General features: G+C 49.8%; 3 protein-coding genes across 3 annotated transcripts; 2 read left to right on the top strand and 1 right to left on the bottom strand.

Moving 5' to 3' along the window:
- Positions 1-652: 652 nt before the first annotated feature.
- On the top strand, positions 653-5,719 carry FTJAE_10583 (multidrug resistance-associated 1; the record flags this gene model as incomplete). The annotated part of the gene is made up of 13 exons (XM_037343440.1): positions 653-1,418; positions 1,509-1,873; positions 1,921-2,137; positions 2,188-2,921; positions 2,968-3,141; positions 3,188-3,350; positions 3,400-3,747; positions 3,797-3,899; positions 4,087-4,137; positions 4,183-4,247; positions 4,297-5,008; positions 5,118-5,415; positions 5,486-5,719. 13 exons carry the CDS (start codon positions 653-655, stop codon positions 5,717-5,719), a joined length of 4,230 nt encoding a protein of 1,409 aa, XP_037202314.1.
- A 44-nt stretch (positions 5,720-5,763) lies between these two features.
- Positions 5,764-7,267, bottom strand: FTJAE_10582 (uncharacterized protein; the record flags this gene model as incomplete). The annotated part of the gene is made up of 2 exons (XM_037343439.1): positions 5,764-7,098; positions 7,160-7,267. The coding sequence occupies 2 exons, from the start codon at positions 7,265-7,267 to the stop codon at positions 5,764-5,766; spliced, it is 1,443 nt and encodes a 480-aa protein (XP_037202313.1).
- Positions 7,268-18,408: 11,141 nt separating this feature from the next.
- On the top strand, positions 18,409-19,866 carry FTJAE_10581 (meiosis-specific NDT80; the record flags this gene model as incomplete). The annotated part of the gene is made up of 1 exon (XM_037343438.1): positions 18,409-19,866. One exon carries the CDS (start codon positions 18,409-18,411, stop codon positions 19,864-19,866), a length of 1,458 nt encoding a protein of 485 aa, XP_037202312.1.
- Positions 19,867-21,981: the final 2,115 nt, after the last annotated feature.

Raw genomic sequence — 21,981 nt, 5'->3', positions numbered from 1 at the left:
TTGCCAAAGAAGCAATCGCTATAAGTCGAAGCTGCCCAGAAAACAAGGCTTGATGATACTGATAAATTGGTCTTATTTATTAATTCTTCGAGTCTCGGGGATCTACATGCACAGTGTATAGTTTCGATATATTTTTCTTGGCTGAAAAACTTGGTATTCGCACTATTCGCATTCCCTATTCGTAATGCGACTGTTTGCTTGAATTGTCGCCTCTAGTGCGGTTGAAGTGCCACCATTTGTGGTGTTACAGCCTTACAAGTGCGTGACTCACGCCGAATGACTTGGCTCAACTCGCGATTACATGCACTTCCCCACGCTGCAATTAAGAGAAATAACAATTTTAGGAGAGAAATGGCGCTCTGACTGACTTTATATAATTTTGGTGCATGCTTGAGTCATACTCCCTTGTCCTTCCTCTGATAGTTCAAGTTGCATGTATCTCTATCTTATGAGAAGTTGTTGTGATTCTCAAGTTGATATTTACCCTTATTATCCTTATTCGCTACAGTGATTAACCACCTTCCTAATTCTGCCTCTCCTGTCTTATCACTTATGGCCAGGTAGGTATCTCCCAAATAAATAACAATCACTCTCTTCCCCCTCAACTCTTTCATTTCTTCTTCTTACAACTTCACTTGCTATCTCAATCACTATGAACTCTTCTGAGAATCTGTGCACTTCTTCTGTCGACGCTTCTTTCGGACCCTTTGTTGGCCCTGAATGTCGCGATGGCTTCGACTTTACTCTCGTCTTTGAACAGTCCATTCTTGTGCTGTCTCCAGCCGCTCTTCTTCTCATACTCGCTCCTATCCGACTTTTTCGTCTTCGGAATGTCCCCGTCAAAGTCACTGGCCACCGTCTTCGAACTGTCAAGTTGGCGTTGATCACTCTCTTGGCTGTGCTTCATCTCGTGCTCGTTGTGCTCTGGGCTACGCGCCCTTCCAATTCGCGTCTAGATCGCGTCTCTGTCGCTGCTGCATGTGTATCCTTTGCCTCAAGCTTGATGTCCTGTGTCCTCTCTCGTGTCGAACATGCCAAGTCTCCTCGTCCATCTTCTCTCTTGAGTCTGTTTCTCGCCGTGTCTCTGCTCCTTGATGTCGCCCTCCTTCGCACCCTCTGGCTTGTCCCTATGGGTGCGGCCATTCCAGCTGTTTTCACTGCGGCCTTTGCTCTGAAAGCGATTATCGTCGTTCTTGAAGGGTGGAGCAAAGCTCAGTATCTTGTCGCCGGCTCCGGGCCCCACTCTCCCGAAGTCACGGCCGGACTGTACGCCCGAGCCGTCTTTGCGTGGGTGACTCCGTTGCTGCTGACGGGATTTCGAAAGCTTCTACGACCGATGGATCTATTTGAGTTGGACGAGGAGATGAGCTCGGCGGGACTGATTGACGGATTCTGGAAGCATTGGCATACCCAGAAAGGTTTGTCTATTCCCCTCCCCTTCTTAGATAGCTATATAGTATTATACTTTAGACTCCTCTGTGATGTCCATGTACTAAATGCTGGCTTAGCTCCGGCTCGCAAACACCGACTGATCTCATGTTGCGTCATGACACTGCGGTGGTCTATCATCGCCGTTGTTCTTCCTCGCCTGGCGCTTCTGGCATTCACCATTTGCCAACCACTCATTCTCAACCGACTACTGGTATTTCTCGACGATGCCCCTCAGTCTATCAACATTGGTTACGGTATAATCGCAGCCTACGGTCTTGTTTACTCTGGCATTGCCCTCTCACAAGCCCTCTATTGGCATCGCAATGCTCGGTCCGTCACATTGTTGCGTGGAGTGTTGGTGTCTGCCGTGTTCTCCAAGGCCACCGATCTGAGTATCACGATAACAGACGATTCGGCGGCGGTGACGCTCATGTCCTCTGATGTAAGCACCCTTTTACAAAATCATGTATCGGGCTGACTATTTCCTAGGTCGATGTTATTGTGAGGGCGTCCAGAGAGATCCACGAGTTCTGGGCAAACATCATACAGCTAGCCATAGCTACTTGGCTGCTGAGCACTCATATAGGCTATGCTGCCGTAGGTCCCATTATAGTCTCGCTCATAGCGCTCATAGCCACGGTTCTCGTTTCGCCTCTGGCACGCAAGTATCAGATCTCTTGGTTAGACAAGACACAGAAACGAGTTGGTCAGTTTCTATATCTTTTCATCTATCAGACACTTACTCATACTGGACAGGTATCACTTCTGCCATGATTGGACATATAAAGAGCATCAAATGTTCGGGCCTGGCTCAAAGCTTGTCTGACACCATCCTCAACCTCCGAGCAGATGAGATTAAAGCATCGAGACCATTCAGAATCGTCAGCAGTGTCACTTCCGCAATTGCTCAAGTCCCTTTGCTCATGTCTCCCGTTGTGGCATTTGCTCTCTTCCAAGGGGTTGCCTCAAATTCTGGCGAGACTCTTGATGCTACTAGACTTTTCTCCGCTCTATCCCTTATCATTCTCCTGGCACAGCCACTTTTCTTTATGTTTGAGGTAATTCTTGACATGAGTGCTGCTTTGGGCGCCTTCGAAAGAATACAAACATTCTTGGCTCAAGAGTCTCGAAGAGATTCTCGCCAACAAGAACCAGTTGCAGAGTTTCACGGACCTGATCAAGGAAATAGAGACTCCATCGAGATGCAAATACTGAGAGAACCCTCGTCGCCATCTACAGCAAACTCCAGTATGAGGGAAGTTGTCATTCAAGTCTCCAATGCCAACATCTCGTGGTCAGAGGATCGTGTCATTCTTCGAGACTTGTCTTTCACCGTAGGCCGAAATCAGCTTGTCCTCCTTCTCGGCCCAGTTGCGAGTGGCAAAACCACGCTACTGAAAGCGCTTCTTGGAGAAGTTCCCTATATAAATGGATCAATCGATATTCATAGTAAGGAGATTGCCTGGTGCGAGCAAAGTCCTTGGCTTTTGGTATGCTTGTCCGACTTTTTTACTTGTTTCTAAGCTAACATGTCAGAACCGGACAATTCGTGAAAACATCATCGGCTACTCACACTTCGACCCTGTTCTATACCAGGCCGTTATTAAAGCTTGTGATATAGAGAAGGACTTCAGACAACTTCCCCAGGGTGACAGCACCGTTATTGGCAGCAAGGGGCTGGCCCTCAGTGGAGGCCAAAAGCAACGAGTTGTAAGTCAAGACAAAAGAAGGAAATAATTATATGCTAACTAGATAGGCATTGGCCAGGGCTGTCTATTCAAAGCCTCGAATTGCTCTCTTCGATGATGTTTTCAGTGGACTAGATGGCCAGACTGCCCGTACCGTGTTCGAGAACCTCTTTGGCGAACATGGTTTGCTTAGGAAGTGGAATACGACAACTGTTCTTGCGATTCAATCGGGTATAACAGTCCAATTATTTCGCAAACATACTTGCTAACGTGATCATAGTTGACTTTCTATCGTCTGCTGACCACATAACTTGCCTTAACAAGAATGGAAAGATTTCCGAGCAAGGCACATACTCTGATCTCAAAGACACTGACGGCTATGTGCACTCCCTACTGAGAGACAGAGTTCATGGGGGTGAAGCTTCGACGATCGTAACTGACGATATCAAAGAACAGGCCTCCAAGCTAGCACAAGCGACTCCAAAGCAACAAGCTAACGAAGAAGATACACGAAGACAACGTGGTGACTCCACTGTATATCGATACTACTTCAGCAGCACTGGCGGTCTTTTTATGATAGTACTTCTAGTACTCGAGATCATCTGGGCCTTTCTGGAAAGTTTCCCGAGTTTGTCACCTGGTATCTAGTTACTGTTTGAGACACTGACATAAACTAGCAATCTGGCTGAAATTCTGGACTGATGACAATGCGAATGGAAACGATCAAGCAGGCTATTACCTTGGTATCTATACCGCTCTCCAGGTCACCGCAGTCATCTGGTTTGCAGTTCTTATATGGTACTCTATAAAGATTCTCGTTGCACGTACTGGAGACTGACTGCAGCAGGTTTGTCATTGTCCTGGTAGCGGCAAAGTCTGGAATAACTCTGCACAAGAGACTGTTATCTACAGTAGTCAGGCAAGTCGATGGATTGTCGTAGAAATGGACTATCAACTAACTCTCTAGGGCACCCCTGTCTCTCTTTACCACGACAGACCTGGGATCAATCACAACGCGGTAAGCCGATATAGCAAAAGTGGTTTCGAAAGCTAACAAATGGAGGTTCTCGCAAGATATAGGAATGGTGGACAACCACCTCCCTCTTGGTCTCGTTGTGACTCTCGCCAGTAAGCCAAGATCCCGGCTCACCAAGTGATTAATTTACTAATAGAATAGGTTTCTTCGGTGCCATCGCAAAAGCCGGCCTCCTCGCCTCTTCAAACCCCTATATAGCAGCTGCATTCCCTCTCCTGGGAGCTGTCTATTTCTATCTTCAACGTGGCTATCTCCGTACCTCTCGTCAGCTCCGTCTACTCGATCTTGAGGAGAAGGCCCCTCTATATACCCAGTTCCTCGAAACACTCTCCGGTTTAGCAACCATTCGAGCCTTCGGATGGAGAGATGCAGTTATTCAGGCCAACCACAGTCTCGTAGATCGCTCACAGAGGCCCTTCTATCTTCTAATGATCGTCCAGCGTTGGCTCGTCCTCGTCCTCGATCTGACCACCGCGGCCCTGGCTCTCCTTCTTGTTGGTCTCGCGGTTCGTCTTCGTGGGCAAGTCGATGTAGGTTTAACGGGCGTATCTCTCGTGCAGCTAATCTCGTTAAGCGAGACAGTGAACCTGCTTATTCAGTTCTGGACTTCTATCGAGACATCCATTGGTGCTGTAGCTCGCATCAAGCAATTCGCTGAAGAGACTGGCGAGGAGAACTTACCGGGAGAGACACACCAGCCCCCAGCCCAGTGGCCCGACAAAGGAGCTATAGAGATCAACAACTTGACTGCATCGTACGGTGACGGAGACGGGGAACTTATTAAAGCTCTTGATGCAGTCAGTTTGGAGATCAAAGGAGGGGAGAAGGTAGGTATTTGCGGTCGCACAGGAAGGTCAGTATTTCACCCCAATACCTCTCTCGCTCTAACCGTCTTTTGCTCCCAGTGGAAAATCATCTATCTTTCTTGCTCTTCTGAGACTACTAGAATCTACGTCTGGCAGCATCGTTATCGATGGGATCTCTCTATCTTCCGTTCCTCGAGAAACGATCCGTGGTCGTCTCATCACTCTGACGCAAGACCAGTTCGTACTCCCCGGCACGGTTCGACACAACGTTGATCCGCTTGGTCTCTACTCCGACGTGTCGATCGAAGACGCACTTCGTCTCGTTGAACTATATGATTCGATCGAACGACATGGGGGCTTGGATGCTCCGTTTGATCAAGACACGTTGAGCCACGGGCAGAAGCAGCTCTTCTTCCTAGCACGGGCAGTGCTGAGGAAGAACGACGGGAGAATCGTGCTTTTGGATGAAGCAACGAGCAGGCAAGTCGAACAAACAATGCAACTACGAGCTAAGGTACTAACAGAGCCATAGTGTGGACCAAAAGACAGGAGAGACCATCAAAACCGTCATCGAGAGCGAGTTCAAGGACCACACCGTCGTGTTTATCACCCACCGTTTGGATACGATCATCGATTTCGACCGCGTAATTGTGATGGACAAGGGGTGCGTCGTCGAGCTCGGTGAACCAAAGAGTCTCCTTGCATCAGGCGCCAAGTTCAAAGCTCTCTGGACAAGCGGACATCGATCTGGAAAATAATTCACTGACGGACAAATGCTGGGAGACAATTTGCATCCTTATGTCTATATATCATCTAAGCTGTCGCGTTCTACGACAATGAATCTTCCCTTGCCTGCTCTCATGGTTCTGATGTGCCTGTCGACATCCTTGGCCGTTTGAACTCCCTCTCGATAACGCAATCTCTCAGATGGCATAGCGTCAGGGCCAGGAGTCCACCCTGTATAGAGCCGAAGCACAGTGATCTTGCCCCAATGATCAGCCCAGTTGACAAAATCATGCCCAGTTTCGGCCATCAGTGCAGGGAACCAAGGGCAGCAACCTGTGAGGTCAAGAAACTCGAGCGCATAGAGGTTCTTACTCAGCATGCGCAATACGAGTAAAGCCTCACTCCAATCGTGATCAAGTGAATGTGAGTAAAGGTTCGTCCCGCCATAGGCATAACGGCCTTGCGGGCTCGATACGGTGGCCAGGCGAGACCTCGGCGTTAAGCATGGTTCGGGCCAGTAGGCCAGACTCAAATGCGTGAGCGTGGTAAGCCTAGGAGACAATGAAAGCAACTGCTTCCATGATGCGGATGAGGCATGTCCGGGATGCAAGGCGAGCGAAAGGTGGGTGAGGTTGGGCAGCAAACTTCGGGGAGGGCTTGGAATACTGTCGGAAGCGTCCCAGGATTCCTGTAGTTCTGTCGTGGGTTGATCTTCTCTGGCAGGGAATAACAAGTCACTGATCTCTTTCAGTTTAATTGACCGGCATGCGGAGCCCGAAAGATCGAGGTAGTTTACTTCAGGATTCGAAGCCGTTAAACTATTCAGCTCGGTCTCATCAAAAGTATCTGGCGGCGGCAACAGAATGAGCTTCAAATCACTCAAAGACAGCCCAGCTTCACTGGCGATTCCAACATAGCGGATGAGAGCCGCCTTCAGATGGTTGGGCACAAAGTACAGATGGTACTGATTGTACACTCTGTGGAAAGCCCACTCGTATGCGAGTTTCTGCAGCACGATGTCTATCAGACTCCCACGATCCGGGAGATAAGTGCCCGGCAAGCAAGTGTCTTCCAATCCTCTTGACTTCAAGCGCGACTGGCTCATGGAGGAGGCCTCATGAGCAGCATCCGATGAATTACGGGCGACCCAACTCCTGGGGGGAGGAGGGCCAGCAGGGAGTCTCCTGCCATTGCCATCGAATCTCTGACGGGCAAGACGGCGAGGAGCAGGGGCCGGCGTGTCTGGAATCTGGAGGATCTCCCTGATGGCCGGGGGTACACTGGGAGCAGCAACAGGCAGGACTGACTGCGAGGTGGAGGAGGGGCTGATCGAGGTACGACGCAGGTTTGCTAGCAACTCATTGACGCTTCGGGAGGGCCTGTCTGCTGCGTATTGCTTGTGAGACTCTGGCTACCACGCGGTTTGAAGAAGATATGGGGAAGAAGGAGGGGGGGTTTGAAAGGAAGCGAACCGAGAGGTGGCCGGCCGCCGGGCGATCAAGAGGAGAGGAGAGGAGACCAGACCAGACCAGACCAGAGGGGAGGGGTGTGTGCTTGTGCCATTCCAGCTGCACAGGCATGATTGTACAGCACAGAGGAGCAAGCAATCAAGCAAGCACTGCAGCACTCACCAGAATTATTCGTCGATGTTGACGCAGTCGGAGAAGCCGTTGAGACTGGCTTGAAGGACTTGATGTTGTTCCTTTTCTTCGGCATGCCCGGGACAAGCAGTGGACTTCTCTCTACAGCTGTTGCTTCGTTGAAGCTGAAGCTGGAGCTGTAAGAGTGAGAAGAGAGAGAGAGAGAGAGAGACAGTCAATCAGTCAGTCAATCCAGGTACGACGACGCTATGAGGGTATTTGTCTATTTGTCTAGGACCGTGTATCAGCCTCGATGAGTCAAGCAAGTACCATAGACGCTCATCATCTGCCTAATTCTAAGTGAGTGAGCAAGTGAGAGAGAGAGAGGCAGGGAGTGGTAGGAGTGGGAGTCCAGTTTGACCGAGAAATGATGAAGGATCGAAAGAGTCATCATCAATAAATGGGTCCCTCATGAGTCCTCAGGTAACCAACAATTACGTCTGTTTTTCGCCCATGACGGCAGTTCCAGGCTGGTCTTAGTGTCCCCACAGGCGCCAAGCCACTGCCGATGAGCGCCCACAAAGTCATCAGACCCCTGTTGCCCTGATAGTGGATGATTGAGGTGCCCGCTGGACATTGACTGTAGGTGCTAAGGTACAGTACCTCGAGAGACATCCACGAGTTGAGGTGAATATCGATACTAGACAAGATGATATCGGCAGATTTGTCAGAACCATGACAAACTCGAATGGATCACAAGATTGCCAATATTGATCATTTGACAAACTCCCCCAATGGAGTTGCTATAGCAAAGTAACCCATATCAAGCAAAGATACGCCCATGCCTCCCTCACTTTCACTTGTTCGGTATAAGACAGTGGAAATGGATTCGATAACCCATGTAAACCTGAATCACCGCCAAAGCCCAATCAATAACGCATGGCCTATAATCCTGTTTGTTTGCTTGTCTGTACTCAGTAAACCAGGCCTTTCATGGATCGTTCAGGACCAAATGCATATGCGATGAAATGCTGTGTAATAACTGCACTCTATTGCCGTGGCTTGTCAAGACAAAAAAGCCCCACCGGCCGGCGATGATGTGCATAAGGTACCTATGGATTGGATGCCCACCTACTCACCTCGACTTACACGACTGCGCTGAGGTGTGGTCTAGGATTGATACGGAGGACGCTATTATAATGTACCAATCGCTGATCTGAACTGTACTCACCCCTTGAAATGGGGTCTATTATTATCTTGCATCAGGATATCCGCTACCTCGTCTATTGGTCTCTACCTACTTACTATGTAGCTAATGCAATGCAAGTCATGAGCATGTCAGTCAAATTATTTCGTAAAGAATCTGATACAGCAGTTGTCAAGGGTTCCAAATGTGTGCGTACAGGTCGGAGCAGGGGTCCTAGATAGACTGTTCGGATACCTGCATGCCTCAGCAGTTGGAGCATCAGCCTGAGAACTGCCGCTACATCATCCTGCAATTTCTGTTGGTCATCTAATCATAGAAACAGTTATCTGTCACCGCTACTTGTCTTGGCCATGTTTGCTTACCCCAGAGACTAGTGCTTCAGAAAGCGATGCTACTACTATAAGCCCGGCAGTTCTTCGTTGCCCCCTGGGGTCAATGATGGGATCTCCATCCTGGATGTGATGGATCAACGGTTCCTGAATCGTTTGAGCGTTCTTCGGCAGGGCGCCGCCGCGAACTATGGACAGCTGCGTGCCAAGTTTCATCCAGGGAGCTGGAGGGTTGCACAACGTCCTTCGCCACCAGAGTTATATGCTCCTGGGCAGGGTTATCAATGGCCATGCTACAGACTATACCGTCATTCCCATGTTAAAGAGAGAAATGATTGTTTGCTGGTATTCTCACAAGGTGGCAGCTGCCCGTTGCTAGTGATGACCGGTGAGCAACAGTCGAATCATGCTGATTGGAAGTCGTCTCATTCCAACCTGGGGTGCTGTAAAGGTAGCGATTATGATAGGCACCCCACGATGAATACTCTGTCACAACATTACCAAAGCAAACCATCAAGACATATGAAGCTGTTATCGAGGGCCTGGACCTTGGTCTTGTTTGCCTTGCCAGAATGCTGCAATTCCCCCTGGTTCATGATTAATTGGTTACCAAATTAACATTTATTTGTACTCCCAAGCTTTATCATGTCTCACAGAAAGACTTTTTCGACGAGACCTTGGCTGCCGGCTCATGCTCAAACTGCGCAAGGCTCAGTATCAGGATCCCATCGCGGATCCAGGAGCAGCATCCGGCAGAGGAACACCGCAGAGGGTCCACTTGTTGGTCAAGACCTCCTTCTTGCTTCACCTCCATACAATTCGAGATTAGCTCTTATTGTTGGGTTTGACAAGATGCTCAATTGGGAAACCAGAAGCGAACAAATCTGGCTGACCAGCCCAATTTGAAGCAAAAGACGGCTATGCGGTCCCGAAGAATCCAGCAGGTATTCTCCGGCGTTCCCTCAGGCCAGGAGTGATGATGAAATGAATATTGATAATTGTATCGAGATCTGATAATGAGGCCTGATGGATGAGTGGTAAGAAGGGATGCTGAGCCAGTTGAGGGTGGCGATATTGATCCTGGACATGTCCAGGCTACTTACAGAGAATCAGAAAGACTGTTGGTCTGGGGTAGAAAAGCAACCCCCCTTGACAAATGGAATAACGTCACTTAGATGAGAAGGTGATCTTGGATTAGGGCATCTAAGAATTCTTTGATTACTCTCCAGTTATTGCCGTTTCGGGCTCGAGACAGCGGCGCCTTATCTATACCAAGGGACAATAGCCAAGTGAAATAGTTCCCTCTGGCTGGATTTCGCCCAGCCAATGCTAGGTTTACAAAAACACAAGGGGGGTATAGGGTGAATCCTTTCAGACAGATGTTCTTCATGCCAAAGGCTTGTCCCGATTAGGAGTAGAATAGCTTGACTGCAGGGCGGATTTTGAGGTGGAAACTCATGTCAAGCAAGCTTCATTGTCTCTCCTCCAAGAATCTGTCTTGATTCTGCATCCATTAAGTTATGTGTGACCCAAAAACGACCTCGTGTGTTCTTGTTCTCAAGAGGATGTTGGTGTGTTACTACGGGTCGTAAGCCCCCTTTGCTGACCGATATGGATGCCTTTTCAGTATTCATCGACAAGTACATTCTGGTCATATGAAGCCTCTTTACCGTATGAAGCGCCTATACTACCTGTCAGGTTTCTTTGTCCACTTCAAGATTACCAACAAGGCAGGCGATGGTAATCTCCGTCTGTACTATAATTCTTAGTCTGTCCCTGATGTAACAGAGTCAAAAGGTTAATAGAACCTTTGTAACGACTCCACTGGTGCATGTCGTGAACCAACAAAAGCCTCACTGTTCGAAGAACGTTAGGCAACGAGATAATGAAGTCGGTTCTGCTGGGTGTCTGTCTGCACCTGCAAAGGACAAAGCACTAACTGGTCGAGTGCTTCATAGGCTGTCAGTATTGAGTTTCAGACCATTCAACCGGGATCGAGAAGCCAAACCAAGGCCCCCCATTGGTTACGTGAGATTCGATGTGCAATCTCGTCCAGGGCATACGTAGGATCTTCACAGGGGATGTTGAGGCACATGTACCTTAAGATTAACTCACATAAGAAGGTGCAATAAAGATGGCTTCCATGAGTGGATCAAGCGGGGAGCCTACACCGTCCGTTGGCCTCTAACAAGCGGCAGTCGAAAGGCAATATGGGGGCGCTGAAGGGTGGGGCATCTGGTTAACGTTGGTATCGTGCCGGGCCTTCCAATTTCCATGGTAAGGCCGTGTCAGCCAATAGCATTACAACCCTTCTTGGCTTAGACAGGGAAAGAGGCCATGTGGGAGATGGGGAAGGCTCGACCGGTCAAGGATGACTGCCCCGTGCGTGACGACTTCGCTTGTTGCCGCCTTTCAACCCCAACCCCATCCTCAGACCTCAACCTCCACTAAGAGCCAACCCGGACTTGAGTGTCCAGTCCCTCCACCCCTGGATGCAATACGCTCGCATCTTCCACCAAGACAGGACAATTATGGCGCGCTCATTACGTACCTCTAATCATTTCTCCCACCCAGATTACGGTCCCTTTGCGGCCTTTCACCATCTGCCATCCGAGCTTTGACCCAGCGGTAATCAACGTTTCATCCGCCATGATCATTGCAGCTCTGATCAAGATCAGGACTACCTACGCACGAACACTACCCTACCTTAGCATCGGGTTGACCAGAGGGCTGGGTCCAACCTGGCTGGTATTGCACCCAAATTAGCACTGGCTCAGATGCGGTGCACACAAGGCCTGCCAGCCCTTGCCCATTTGTTCCATCCTCAAATTTCAAGGATCACTGCCCTTGGATCCAAAGATGCATATGAGAAAAGTCTCATGTCTGCTGTTCAAGCTCACAAAACGTAGAGGCCGATGCTGTTATTGGCAGTTCCAGCCTCAACCTCCTTGCCTGTTGGTGCAACACCCTCCTGTAGCTTGGGGTACACCACTGACCTGCCTCTTTGCCTATGGTGTCGATTTACTGCCATCACTGCCGCCGATGTAGTTGCCGCGCGCTGCATCACTCACAGTACACTCCTGCTTCATGATTTTGTATCACGCTGCAGCGAGAAAGTGATTGTGCCATCACCAGCCTCAATCAGCATTCTGCGGCAGCAAAAGGAAGGTTCATCGGCTTCAGAGTCTGGAAATAGTCATATGTCACATTCCACAGAGATCTAACTGGAATTGCGCCGAACGGTTCAAACTTTCTGGTCTCAGCTATTGCAAGTGCGCGCGCTTGGTGCCTGTAGCTGTTCATTCAACGGCTTTAGTTCCACCACCCCTTTGACTACAACAATTACACCGCGGGCCACAACCGTTGGTCTGAAGCATACTCTTGATGGACGGCCCGATCCGACTCAAATTCGACCCTCATTCTCATTCGCCATGCTTTCGTTTACTCGTACCGTTGCTCTCCTTCTCATGACCAGCCACGCTTTAGAAGACAAAGCAATGACATGTTACCTTTTTCAACGGTCCCTCCAAATTGCAAGCACGAATTATGCCCTGTATGCTCTAAGACGTCCAATGTGAACACCGAACGCGTCTACGCTGCTATTGGTGTCGGCATCATCATTGTACCTACCAAGCCAAGCGCTGCTAGACGGGAACCGACACCGAAATCAGATTCACCACAATGATGCTTAATGGAGAACACAAAGGCTTACAGCCCGTCATTCTGCTAGTCGATGAGCTTTCCCGCGCCCCTTTCTGGGCAAGGTAATCAGCCTCTGGACCATGATATGGACCTGCGCCGCCCCCTCCTCATCACTTCGGGTAAGGAGGTGTCTTATTGGCCCACCGATAATCTACGCAATCACCAACGCCCCCTTCGGAACTTCTGATCGTGAATTCGATGGCCCTCTATTTCGACCTGGTCCACATGAGCCTTCGGCATTGCCCTGGCCTGGTCATAGCATCAAGCCCCCAACCACTAAGTCGTTGGCCGTCGTCCCCATAGATTTCGGTCTCCTGCTGTCCCAGCAGTGTTATGCCGCATCCGCTGTGCGTGGAGGTGAAACCTTTCTGCGGCCTCACGTGTCGTTGTGTAAGGACGACTGGGGCCTTCATAGCCTGAAACATAGCCTGGGCATCTGACAGGGGCCCGTCAATCTTTCTTCGCCCTACTCTACAAAAGTATGTCAGGCATCAGATGTCACGACGCCAGGGTTGAAAGCCACTCGGCCGTCAAAGTGCGTGGATGGGGCTGACAAGAACCGAAAGCTTGAATGTTGAGGGTGGCATACCAATCATGGTTGGTTGGTGCCTTGATCGCTTGGCGACTGTGCCTGTATCCCTGGCCGCACTTGGATGCGTGTAAAATTCCCGAACAAAGATGGACCTAATTGTCGATCATTGCGTCAATTGTATTGTTATCAAGCAGACGGTTCTCGCCGCTGCCTTTCCCCATGTCTGCTCTAGGTGGGGGGTTTCGACGCATCTCGACTTCGTATCATAGACAAGTCTGCCCAGCAATCAGGTACTTCGATCTCAGTGGCTGACTTTTGTCCCTCCACCGTACAAACCTGGGCTGCTCTGCGGTGTCCCGTCTATGGCGTCTTTCTCGTCAAAGCAGGACCTCTCCCAATCATAGTCGTGCTTGTGGCGTATCGTAGAAGCATTGACGGCCGGGTACTTGCATACTCATGCACTCGTACTGGGGCCAGGAGTGGATTATAATGGTCTTCAGGCTCAGGGCAGCGTCCAAGGCCGTACCCAACTTGAAGTACCAAGACTACAACTGCCGCTTTGTTATGTCCTGAGGCTGATATCTGCGTCCGCCCTTCAAGGAGCGACGAACCAACTACAAGCATACAATGAATTGGACACTGCTGGCCAAGACTAGACTCGGTGGATGCATCTTGTTCTCGGCGGTCAATATTCGCTGCCGTCTTGCGGCCCGTGAGCTCAATCGGGAATGAATCTAGGCAGGGCACTCAAGACCTTTGCTTGGTCCAGATGGCGAAAATCGTGGAGGATTTGCAGCATAGCCCTGCACTTGCACGCGGCTTCCTGCTTCTAATTGTTACCGTGGGCTCCGTTAACATCGCGGATCTCCACTGCTGCCAGTCCTTTGCAGTTGGGCCATCCATTACACCGCCATGGCATGGTCGAAACCATTTTGGCTATCTCTAAGATGCTCAGAAGTCATCATTTGATTAGTGCTGGGGCTTCTAAGCTCTCCATAACTTGCATGTCCTTCCCGTTGTCTCAGGCTCTGCGCAACCTCAAGTTTCCCCCATTCAAAGTCCCTGCCCCCAGCCGGTGACCCCGAGTCTGCTGTTGTTTCTTCGAGACTTTCGGCAGGCTTCCTTCTTAGGACCTAGCCCCTTCATTGTCTTCTTCTCACTCAGTCCTGTCCTACATATTCTCATAATCACCCCCTAGAGCCTCTCGATTCTTAGTTCTCAGTCCATTCCTGTACGATCCCAAGTCAGCCACCATCACTTGAAATCGAAGCGTGGGTATATAGACAGCCAGATCCTGCACTCGTGCGGTTGTGTCTTGTCTACAGCTGTTATCTCTGGCAGTTCACCTTTTTAACACTGCACTTGTTCTTTGTGACACCATTTGTCCAGCAATACCATCACCCGACCCGAGACCGAAGAGAACAACATATATCGAACAACTTATTTGTCGAAAGAAAACATACCACGACAGTATTTACTCAGTCTACTGAGTAAGGCAAGGGTGAGACACGACTATTGTTTTCGACTCCGATGCCCATGATCAACCCCCGATATCATTACCACCCTCATTCTAAATACGACTGAGGGTCCCCAAGCTATCAATCACTTAAAGCTCACTCGACATATTGGCTCTTGAAGTCGGGACTAAAATCTCCTCGGCATGTTTGTCGTTGCTTGTTGACAAAGTCTCGCCTCTGAGCTAGACTAGACTATTCCATGATGTTGCCGGATATCACCCCCGAGTCTATGAATACACAACCCTTTACAGCACACATCGAGGAGTTACCAAGAAGTCGATAGGGTACAACGGCTCATTCTTTGATTGAAACTGCTGGGCCTTATAACTGACCTCTAATCCCGAGCTGATGGCACTGTTTGCTTATCCATTACTCCGACTCACATCTTAATGATTGGATTGGCCTCAATTTTGATACGGAACGAAATTTGAAGCTGATACAAGTGCAGAATTAGGCTCGAGAAATAACAAGAACGCGGGTGCCGATGCCCTGGTGATTGACAACAGTTGTACTTTAAGCAGGCAAGTGGCCCCCTTTGTTTCGAGGTATGCAGTATGCAACTACACAACGGGCAGAGACAGTCATTTCTGATAAATCTTTATTCACTCCAAGCTAACTATGAAGACTTTAGTCGAGTGCATGATCCTTCAAACTATCCCGCCTGGAGTGTTATTCACTAAATGACAGAGGCTGTGTTGTCTGCCTAAAAGTGCGCATGAGTTCTCAAATTCCCAAGGTAAGATCATTTAGTACTGTCACAAGTATATCCAGAAGTCTTTTCTGCACTTGTGCCTTTGAGGGATCGGCCAGCCAGCAATTTTGGAATGGCAGGTTACATACGAAACACCAAGTGCTTCGTCTGTGGCTCTGCAAGTCAAATGGTATGTGAAAACTTTCATCTTTTCGTTATCTGGTCCCCTCCCCCCCCTTTCAAGCATATGAGAAACAACATCTGCATCCGCTGTCCTAGCTTTATGCTGTTCAAATCTGCGGGCCAAATGCCACAGCATCTTTCAAACGCCTCACACCGCAAGGCGTTCATGTCTGCTGGCTATCTTGTGAGAGGCAAGCATCTCTTGAGGAGCTTCTTAATCAAAACAGGCCATATGGGAGCTTAAACGAGTGTTTGTCCACTGCAAGATTTAATGGTGTCATTCGAGCCAGCTTGTCATGTTTTGCCGCGTTGTTTGTGTTTCGTGCACCAAGACAAGCAAGCCGAAGATCTTGTCCATAGGAAGGTCACGTCTGGTCTTCCGAGTTCCACCAAATGTGATTGTATGGCGTGTGGATGATAACCAGCCAGCGCTTACAGTAACTATGAAAAAAGGAGCAAAAGGCTTGCATGGCCTTGGATATTTCATGAAATTCCTTTTGATCATCACTATTGTCATTGACTAACATGAGACTCAGCTTGATCGAGCAAATGAGTTTGCAAGTCGTCATCGCATCACTGCCAGACTTGTAGTATGGTCGAGACGGTGATACCCACAGGTCTCATTGGATCTCCTGGACATGGTCACGGATTGACCTTGCAATCGCGACCAAAGGCTAACATGAAGCCTCTCAAACAGGACTACGAATCTTCGACGCCCACCATGGGCTACATGGATATGGCGACGGCTACCGGAGAGATGAGGTCAGTCTTACTAGCATTTTTCCTTTGCTGTTCCCAGCGTGCATTGTTTTTTGGTGCCGGACTACGTTACGGCACGACTACTTTAATATGCCTTCATCCCCTTTTGGCCGTGGCTGTTTTTACCTCCCTAAGTATATATGCGCCTACTCTGTGTAGCTTCTGTCGAACCAGTCATGTTGCACTTGACAATCCCCCATGGAGTTCGCGATGGTGAGTGGTTCGGCCTTGTTCACGAGTTGTGAGCTAGGAGCTGGGGCCATTCTTCGCCCAAGACGCCGTAGCCCAACCAAACTAAGGATACCCATGTCGTTGGTGGCAAGGGTCTCGCGAGTTACAGCTCTCTGAAAGTCACCATTGTATATTTCTCTAAAAACAATAGTTTTTATCTTCCCTGCATATCGGTCGTCATTTCTGTACACTTCTTCAGCTGCTGTTTTGGCGGGCCTCAACCTTGGTGGCGGCTTTGAGTCAGGCTCTGGGAAGAGCTGATAACTAGCCCTTAAGTCATTAGCAACTCACTATCTTCAACTCCCCTTGCCTATCGCTACAGAACCACCCCTGTCGCCTTTCTTTTCTTTTTACCATGTCTTAGTTCCATTCATGAACCCGACATTGACCATTGTCTGTCTCTCTTATGCTCGAGGGAAACCCCACTAGATTTGTGAAACCATCAAACTGAGGGAAGTTCCCTCACGCAATCCCCTCTCGCGTTACCGAACCATTTAATTGCTGCTTTGTCTCGATCTCATCTACCCACCTACCTATTCTCTAGCTGGGACGATGTCAGGCAGGGTTCCATCACAGCTGGAGTAACTGGCAGCGAGCGCAGCCCTGTCAGCCATTTTCTGTCAAGCATTCCATTCCCCATTCTTTAATTATTACGCAAGATCCCCAACCCAGCCTCTCCTCTCTGAGTTCTTCAATATTACCTATATCCCCTGTTGTTGCCGGCGGAGCGATCCCCTGCCGCATTTATTCGCTTGCTGAAGATTCCCAAGCTGGCCAGTGAGTGCATGCGTCTCACAGGCTCTCACGGTCCTTGCTCGCTCGCTGGCATCCCGTTAATTCGGATCTCTCTCGGTGGCTTGTCACAAAGCAATGGATAGCTCTTTTGGTTTTGACATTGACGCCCGGGGTGTGGTATTCGCTACCTTGTCCGGAAACTAGTCCTAGTATCCTTCCAACCCTATCCCACCCATTCATTCACTGGCTACACTGCTACTTTATTCGAGTTTCCGCTTACTGCTACTTGTTGTCTACTCCTCCCCTTTTGCACGCCCACTGCCTGCCTTGCCTACATACACTGCAGTCTGCATCTACCTACCTATTCCACATTGACTACACGCTGCCCCGTGTCAGCGCCCAGCGCCAGTGTCAGTGCCGGTGTATATTGTCAGTGCCAGTGACAGTGCCGCGAGCTGCTGCATTGGCCGTCTTTGTAGCCTCTCGAAACTGCTCGGCGGGTTTTGTGGCACACCAACCGCCAACAGTATTACCTGGCGTGCACCTCAAGCTGTGACACTGGGAACACTGTATTTCCAGGACATGGCAATACAGCATCTCTGTGGCCGCGTCCTTTTGCCGTTGTCGCTGCCACTGCCAACTGCCACTGCCGTCCCGTAACCTACTTGTCTACCTGACGTTATCGCTACTCACTTCTTTTGCTTCTTGCTGCTCTCTGGTCAGCCTGAGGTCGCCTTGCTGATGAGCCGCCAGATACCCGCAAGAGGCCAGTACTTCTTTGACGATAGAACCCTCTCAACCTTCGTCGCTCTTAAACCTATTCCATCCGCCTGTTCTCAGCTCTACCGCGCAGTACCCCCAGGACGGAAGTGCCTTTTTCCAGTCTCAAGCGGCTGGCCATCATCATCTCTACCCTGGTATAGACGTCCGCTCTCGGCTGGGTTCCAAGTACGTCCTCTTCTTTCCTCTTCATTCTTAAGCCTCTTCTTAGCCCTCGCACACTCTTCTCTTCCTCACCACCCAGGTTGAGGATTCCGCCGCAACCGCACACCATACCCATTAGATCCCATACTTCCTTGTCTCTTTTCCTTTGGCTCTCCTTCTCCTCTGGCCATCTCGTCTCCTGTGTACGAGCAAAGACAGAGACATGAGCTGGGTTGGACCGATTATGATATACGCCGAAGACAAGCTCTATCGAGCATTGCAGACAGAGTAGGAACTGACTGCTGCCGGCAGCAACTCATCTACGACGGGGATGGCACATCCCTATCCCCCATCAAATCGCACCCCAGGCCTCCCGCACCCTGGTCCACCGATCAGTACTCGAGAGCAGTACGGTCCTGCCACGCCAGGGTTTAGGAGGCCATCCGAGCATTCTGTTCGGTCGCCCTCCTTTGCCACGCAGCCAAGAGGAAGACATCCACTGTCGCCGACAACAAGCCCCAACGCGGGCTTCTCGGCTCCAAGCATGGGCTCCAACGGGTACGGCGGTAGGCCAGCCCAGAATAACATTCCTCCCTTGCAACCAGTTCATATGCTAGGAAGCCTTCAATACAACGATGGCGCAGGAACACCTGTCAAGGTGGATATCTCAGGTGTCATTGACAAGGGCTTCTTTTTATCGGAGAACGAGTGGACGTGTTATCGCCGGAACTACTTCTCTTGCGTCTGCTCCTTTTCTCTGAGCCCTCACATTCCCAACGTCACTATCCAGTACACTGCTAGTGGCTCATCACAACCCGTTCCGATCTTTGGATTCGCCATGTCTATCTCCGCAGTTGTCTCCGACAATGAGCAGCACAACATCGAGCTGGTACAGCATACGCCAAAGAGAGACAAGGGGCCTATAATGAAGCCTGAAAAAATTCGGCTCAGCAACAAGCCCCCACAGGCAAGCCACCACCACCATATGGGCATGTTCTCGGAGCCAGTCGTACCCAATCGTCCTGTTTACCCCGACAATTTCAGCAATCAGCCTGGCAGCCAACAGTTACCCACAGAGCACACGTTTGAGCGAATTCAGTTCAAGCAAGCTACCCAGAACAACGGGAAACGCAGAGCCGCTCAGCAATACTACCAACTGGTTGTCGAGCTCTGGGGCGAGGTAGCTAATCAGAGCAGTGGTGACCAATACGTCAAGATAGCCACACGCAAGTCGGCCAAGATGATCGTCCGAGGCCGCTCGCCGGGCCACTATCAAAACGACAGACGCGGGAGCCAAAGCAGCGGACCTGGAGGATCATCGGGCAATATGGGAGGTTACACCGTCAGCGGCATGGCCGACTTCAACAATCCCATGATGGGTGGTCCAAGCTACGCGACAGGTGGTTTCGACGCCCGCAGCAGCCTCTATGGGGTTCGTCATCACGATATACCGCACGAGTCGATGATTCCTCAGGAGGATTCCAAGGCCGTCGTCACGACCCGAGAGTACCAGTACTACCCGGCCCCAATGTACGAGGCGCAGAGCGACCGGATCGAGCTATTCAACCCCCGTGGGGAGCGCGATCACAACGTTGTGCCGCACATGGCCACCGGGATGGACATGAGTGGCAAGATCAAGCATGACTACGACGGTGCCGCTCTGCCCAGCATCTTCCACCCGCCAGCTCAGATTAATGATCGTCCGCCGGGACCCTTCGAGGGCAAGTCGACCTCGAGCGGGTACTATCCCATCCCGTCGTCCGGCATCAACATGACCATGACATCATGATTGACTGCTGCGAGATGTTACGAACATTGCAGCGTGGAAGTTGGCGGCGTTCACAGACCATACTTAGGCGTTACAGAGTCCAGCTTGTGATCTAAAAGTGGAAGAAAAATAAAGGTAAAAATCACGAAACAAATATCGGCATAGTCTGGAGCAAGAATACAAGCATGGTATTGCATGAGTTTGGGGTTCAAACCCTAGGATCTCCTTCGTTTGATAACATTTTGGCACTTTGCGAGGAGAGTGGCCTTGAATACGCAAAGGCGGGCAGAAAAGCTGCGAATCATAACGACGTGTACGACAAGAAGCTGGAGAAACTAGATGCCAGGTTTAAGCTGACATTTCATGTGCGAGCAAAAGCAGCATGGTGAGAGAGATTGTACGAGGAGCAGAGCATCATCATCAATAGCGGCAAAGGCAACCAACCGCAGCAGCAGCAGCAAAATGAGACAACAGGATAGACATGAAAACGTGAGATCAGCTGGTCTTGTTTTCTCTCTCTCTCTCTTTCTGTTTTTGGGGGCGAATGGAAGAAAGGAGGATACCCAGGGTGCATTTATTTTCACTTCTTATGGCACATGGTTTCGTCACTTTGTTTTTGGTACTTTGTTTTAACTGAATGTAATTCTTGTCATTTCACTTCTTTCCTATCCTATCCTATGCTATCCTCTTGTTGTTGCAGGACACAGCAGCCTGTTGACTGTGGATACTTGGCTTCATGCTCGGCCATATGGCCGGCTAATGGCTTTCAAAACCTATGTGGGAAGTTGATGAGTAGTGTCTAGCTTGTAGGAGAAGGCGATGGATGGATGGATGGATGGTGGGGGGCAGAAGCATCAGGTGGGAGGATGGCGTTGAGACACCAGGGCACTCAGAGACGGAGGCAGAGGGATAAGTCGAGAATACGAGGCTAACAGGATCAAGACACAGTCATGTCACATGCATGATTGGGTCCTAGCAGGGTATGCATTCAATGATAACCCGGTTTGCCTCTGGTGCATCCGCGACGGCCACGGTGGAGTGCAGTGCCTACCTAGGTAATGAAATCTGACGGAATGCAGGGCTCCACGGTTGGTGGATGAATGAATGAATGGGTGGATGGGTTAGCTAGATGTGGTTGGATGCCACTCTCTTGATTTCCGTCTGGCCTTATAATGACAACTTTCATTGATAAAGATGGATGAGACTGGTGTGTAATGATTGACTCGCAAGAACGGCCTTTTGAGGAAATTAACAAGGCCTCAACAGAGGTAGCAAGCCAAGATCTTACACTACAGTGCATTGCAGTACAGTGCAGTACAGTCTTGTCGGTCCTCAGGCATTGGCTCTGGAGTCGCGATTCGAGGTTGCATATGGAGAGACCGTATCTACGATGGTCCAAAGGCGGATGCATTTTGCGACTGTTTTAGATGCAAGGGTGCTGCTAGGCTATTTATCATCCTTGCTATATCACATCAGTGGACTACGTAGTATGCACAAGCATCTATTCATCCACTGCAAGTATTGGATGTACGTAGGTATGTGTATCGACAAAAACGGTGTATTATTTGTTTGAGATTGAGGTTGAGGTTGAGGTTGAGGTTGCGCGGTTGAGGCTACAAGGTTAGTTTAGTTGGATTAAGGTTACCGTCCGGGCGCTAAAATCAACCAAACACGTTTTTTTTTTCCGCCGGCGGGAATGGCTCGGACCGCTAATTCAAATGGCAGAGGAAGACGCCTTGACGTTTTTGCAGTTAGTTTAGTTTTATTCTACGGAGATTGAGAGGATATAACGGAAACGGTTTTGGTTGAAATGAAGCTATGGAAGTTTTTGGGGTCGCGACAGGCCGAGCACGCACGCACACACAGAGCGGGAGTGCCCCATCCATGCATGCAATACTTGGATCAAATTATTTCTCTTCTTGGCATTTTAGGGCGGAGACAAGATGCGAGATGATGGAATGAGGCTTGTCAAGCGGAAATGATCAGCTCTCTTTTAGGTATGTACTGTACATGCTCTACGTCTACTCACGACCTGCTGAAGAGAGAGAGAGAGAGAGAGTTTGGGATTAGATCGACGCTAGAAAAGTAAAGCGAGGTAGGTATGTACTGTATGTAGGTATTGGATGTATCGTGAGG

This window comes from Fusarium tjaetaba (genome assembly GCF_013396195.1).
Source record: "Fusarium tjaetaba strain NRRL 66243 chromosome Unknown NRRL66243_c0000249, whole genome shotgun sequence".
Lineage (NCBI taxonomy): Eukaryota > Fungi > Ascomycota > Sordariomycetes > Hypocreales > Nectriaceae > Fusarium > Fusarium tjaetaba.
Note: the sequence above shows the minus strand (reverse complement) of the source record. Positions and strands in the feature narration are given on the sequence as shown.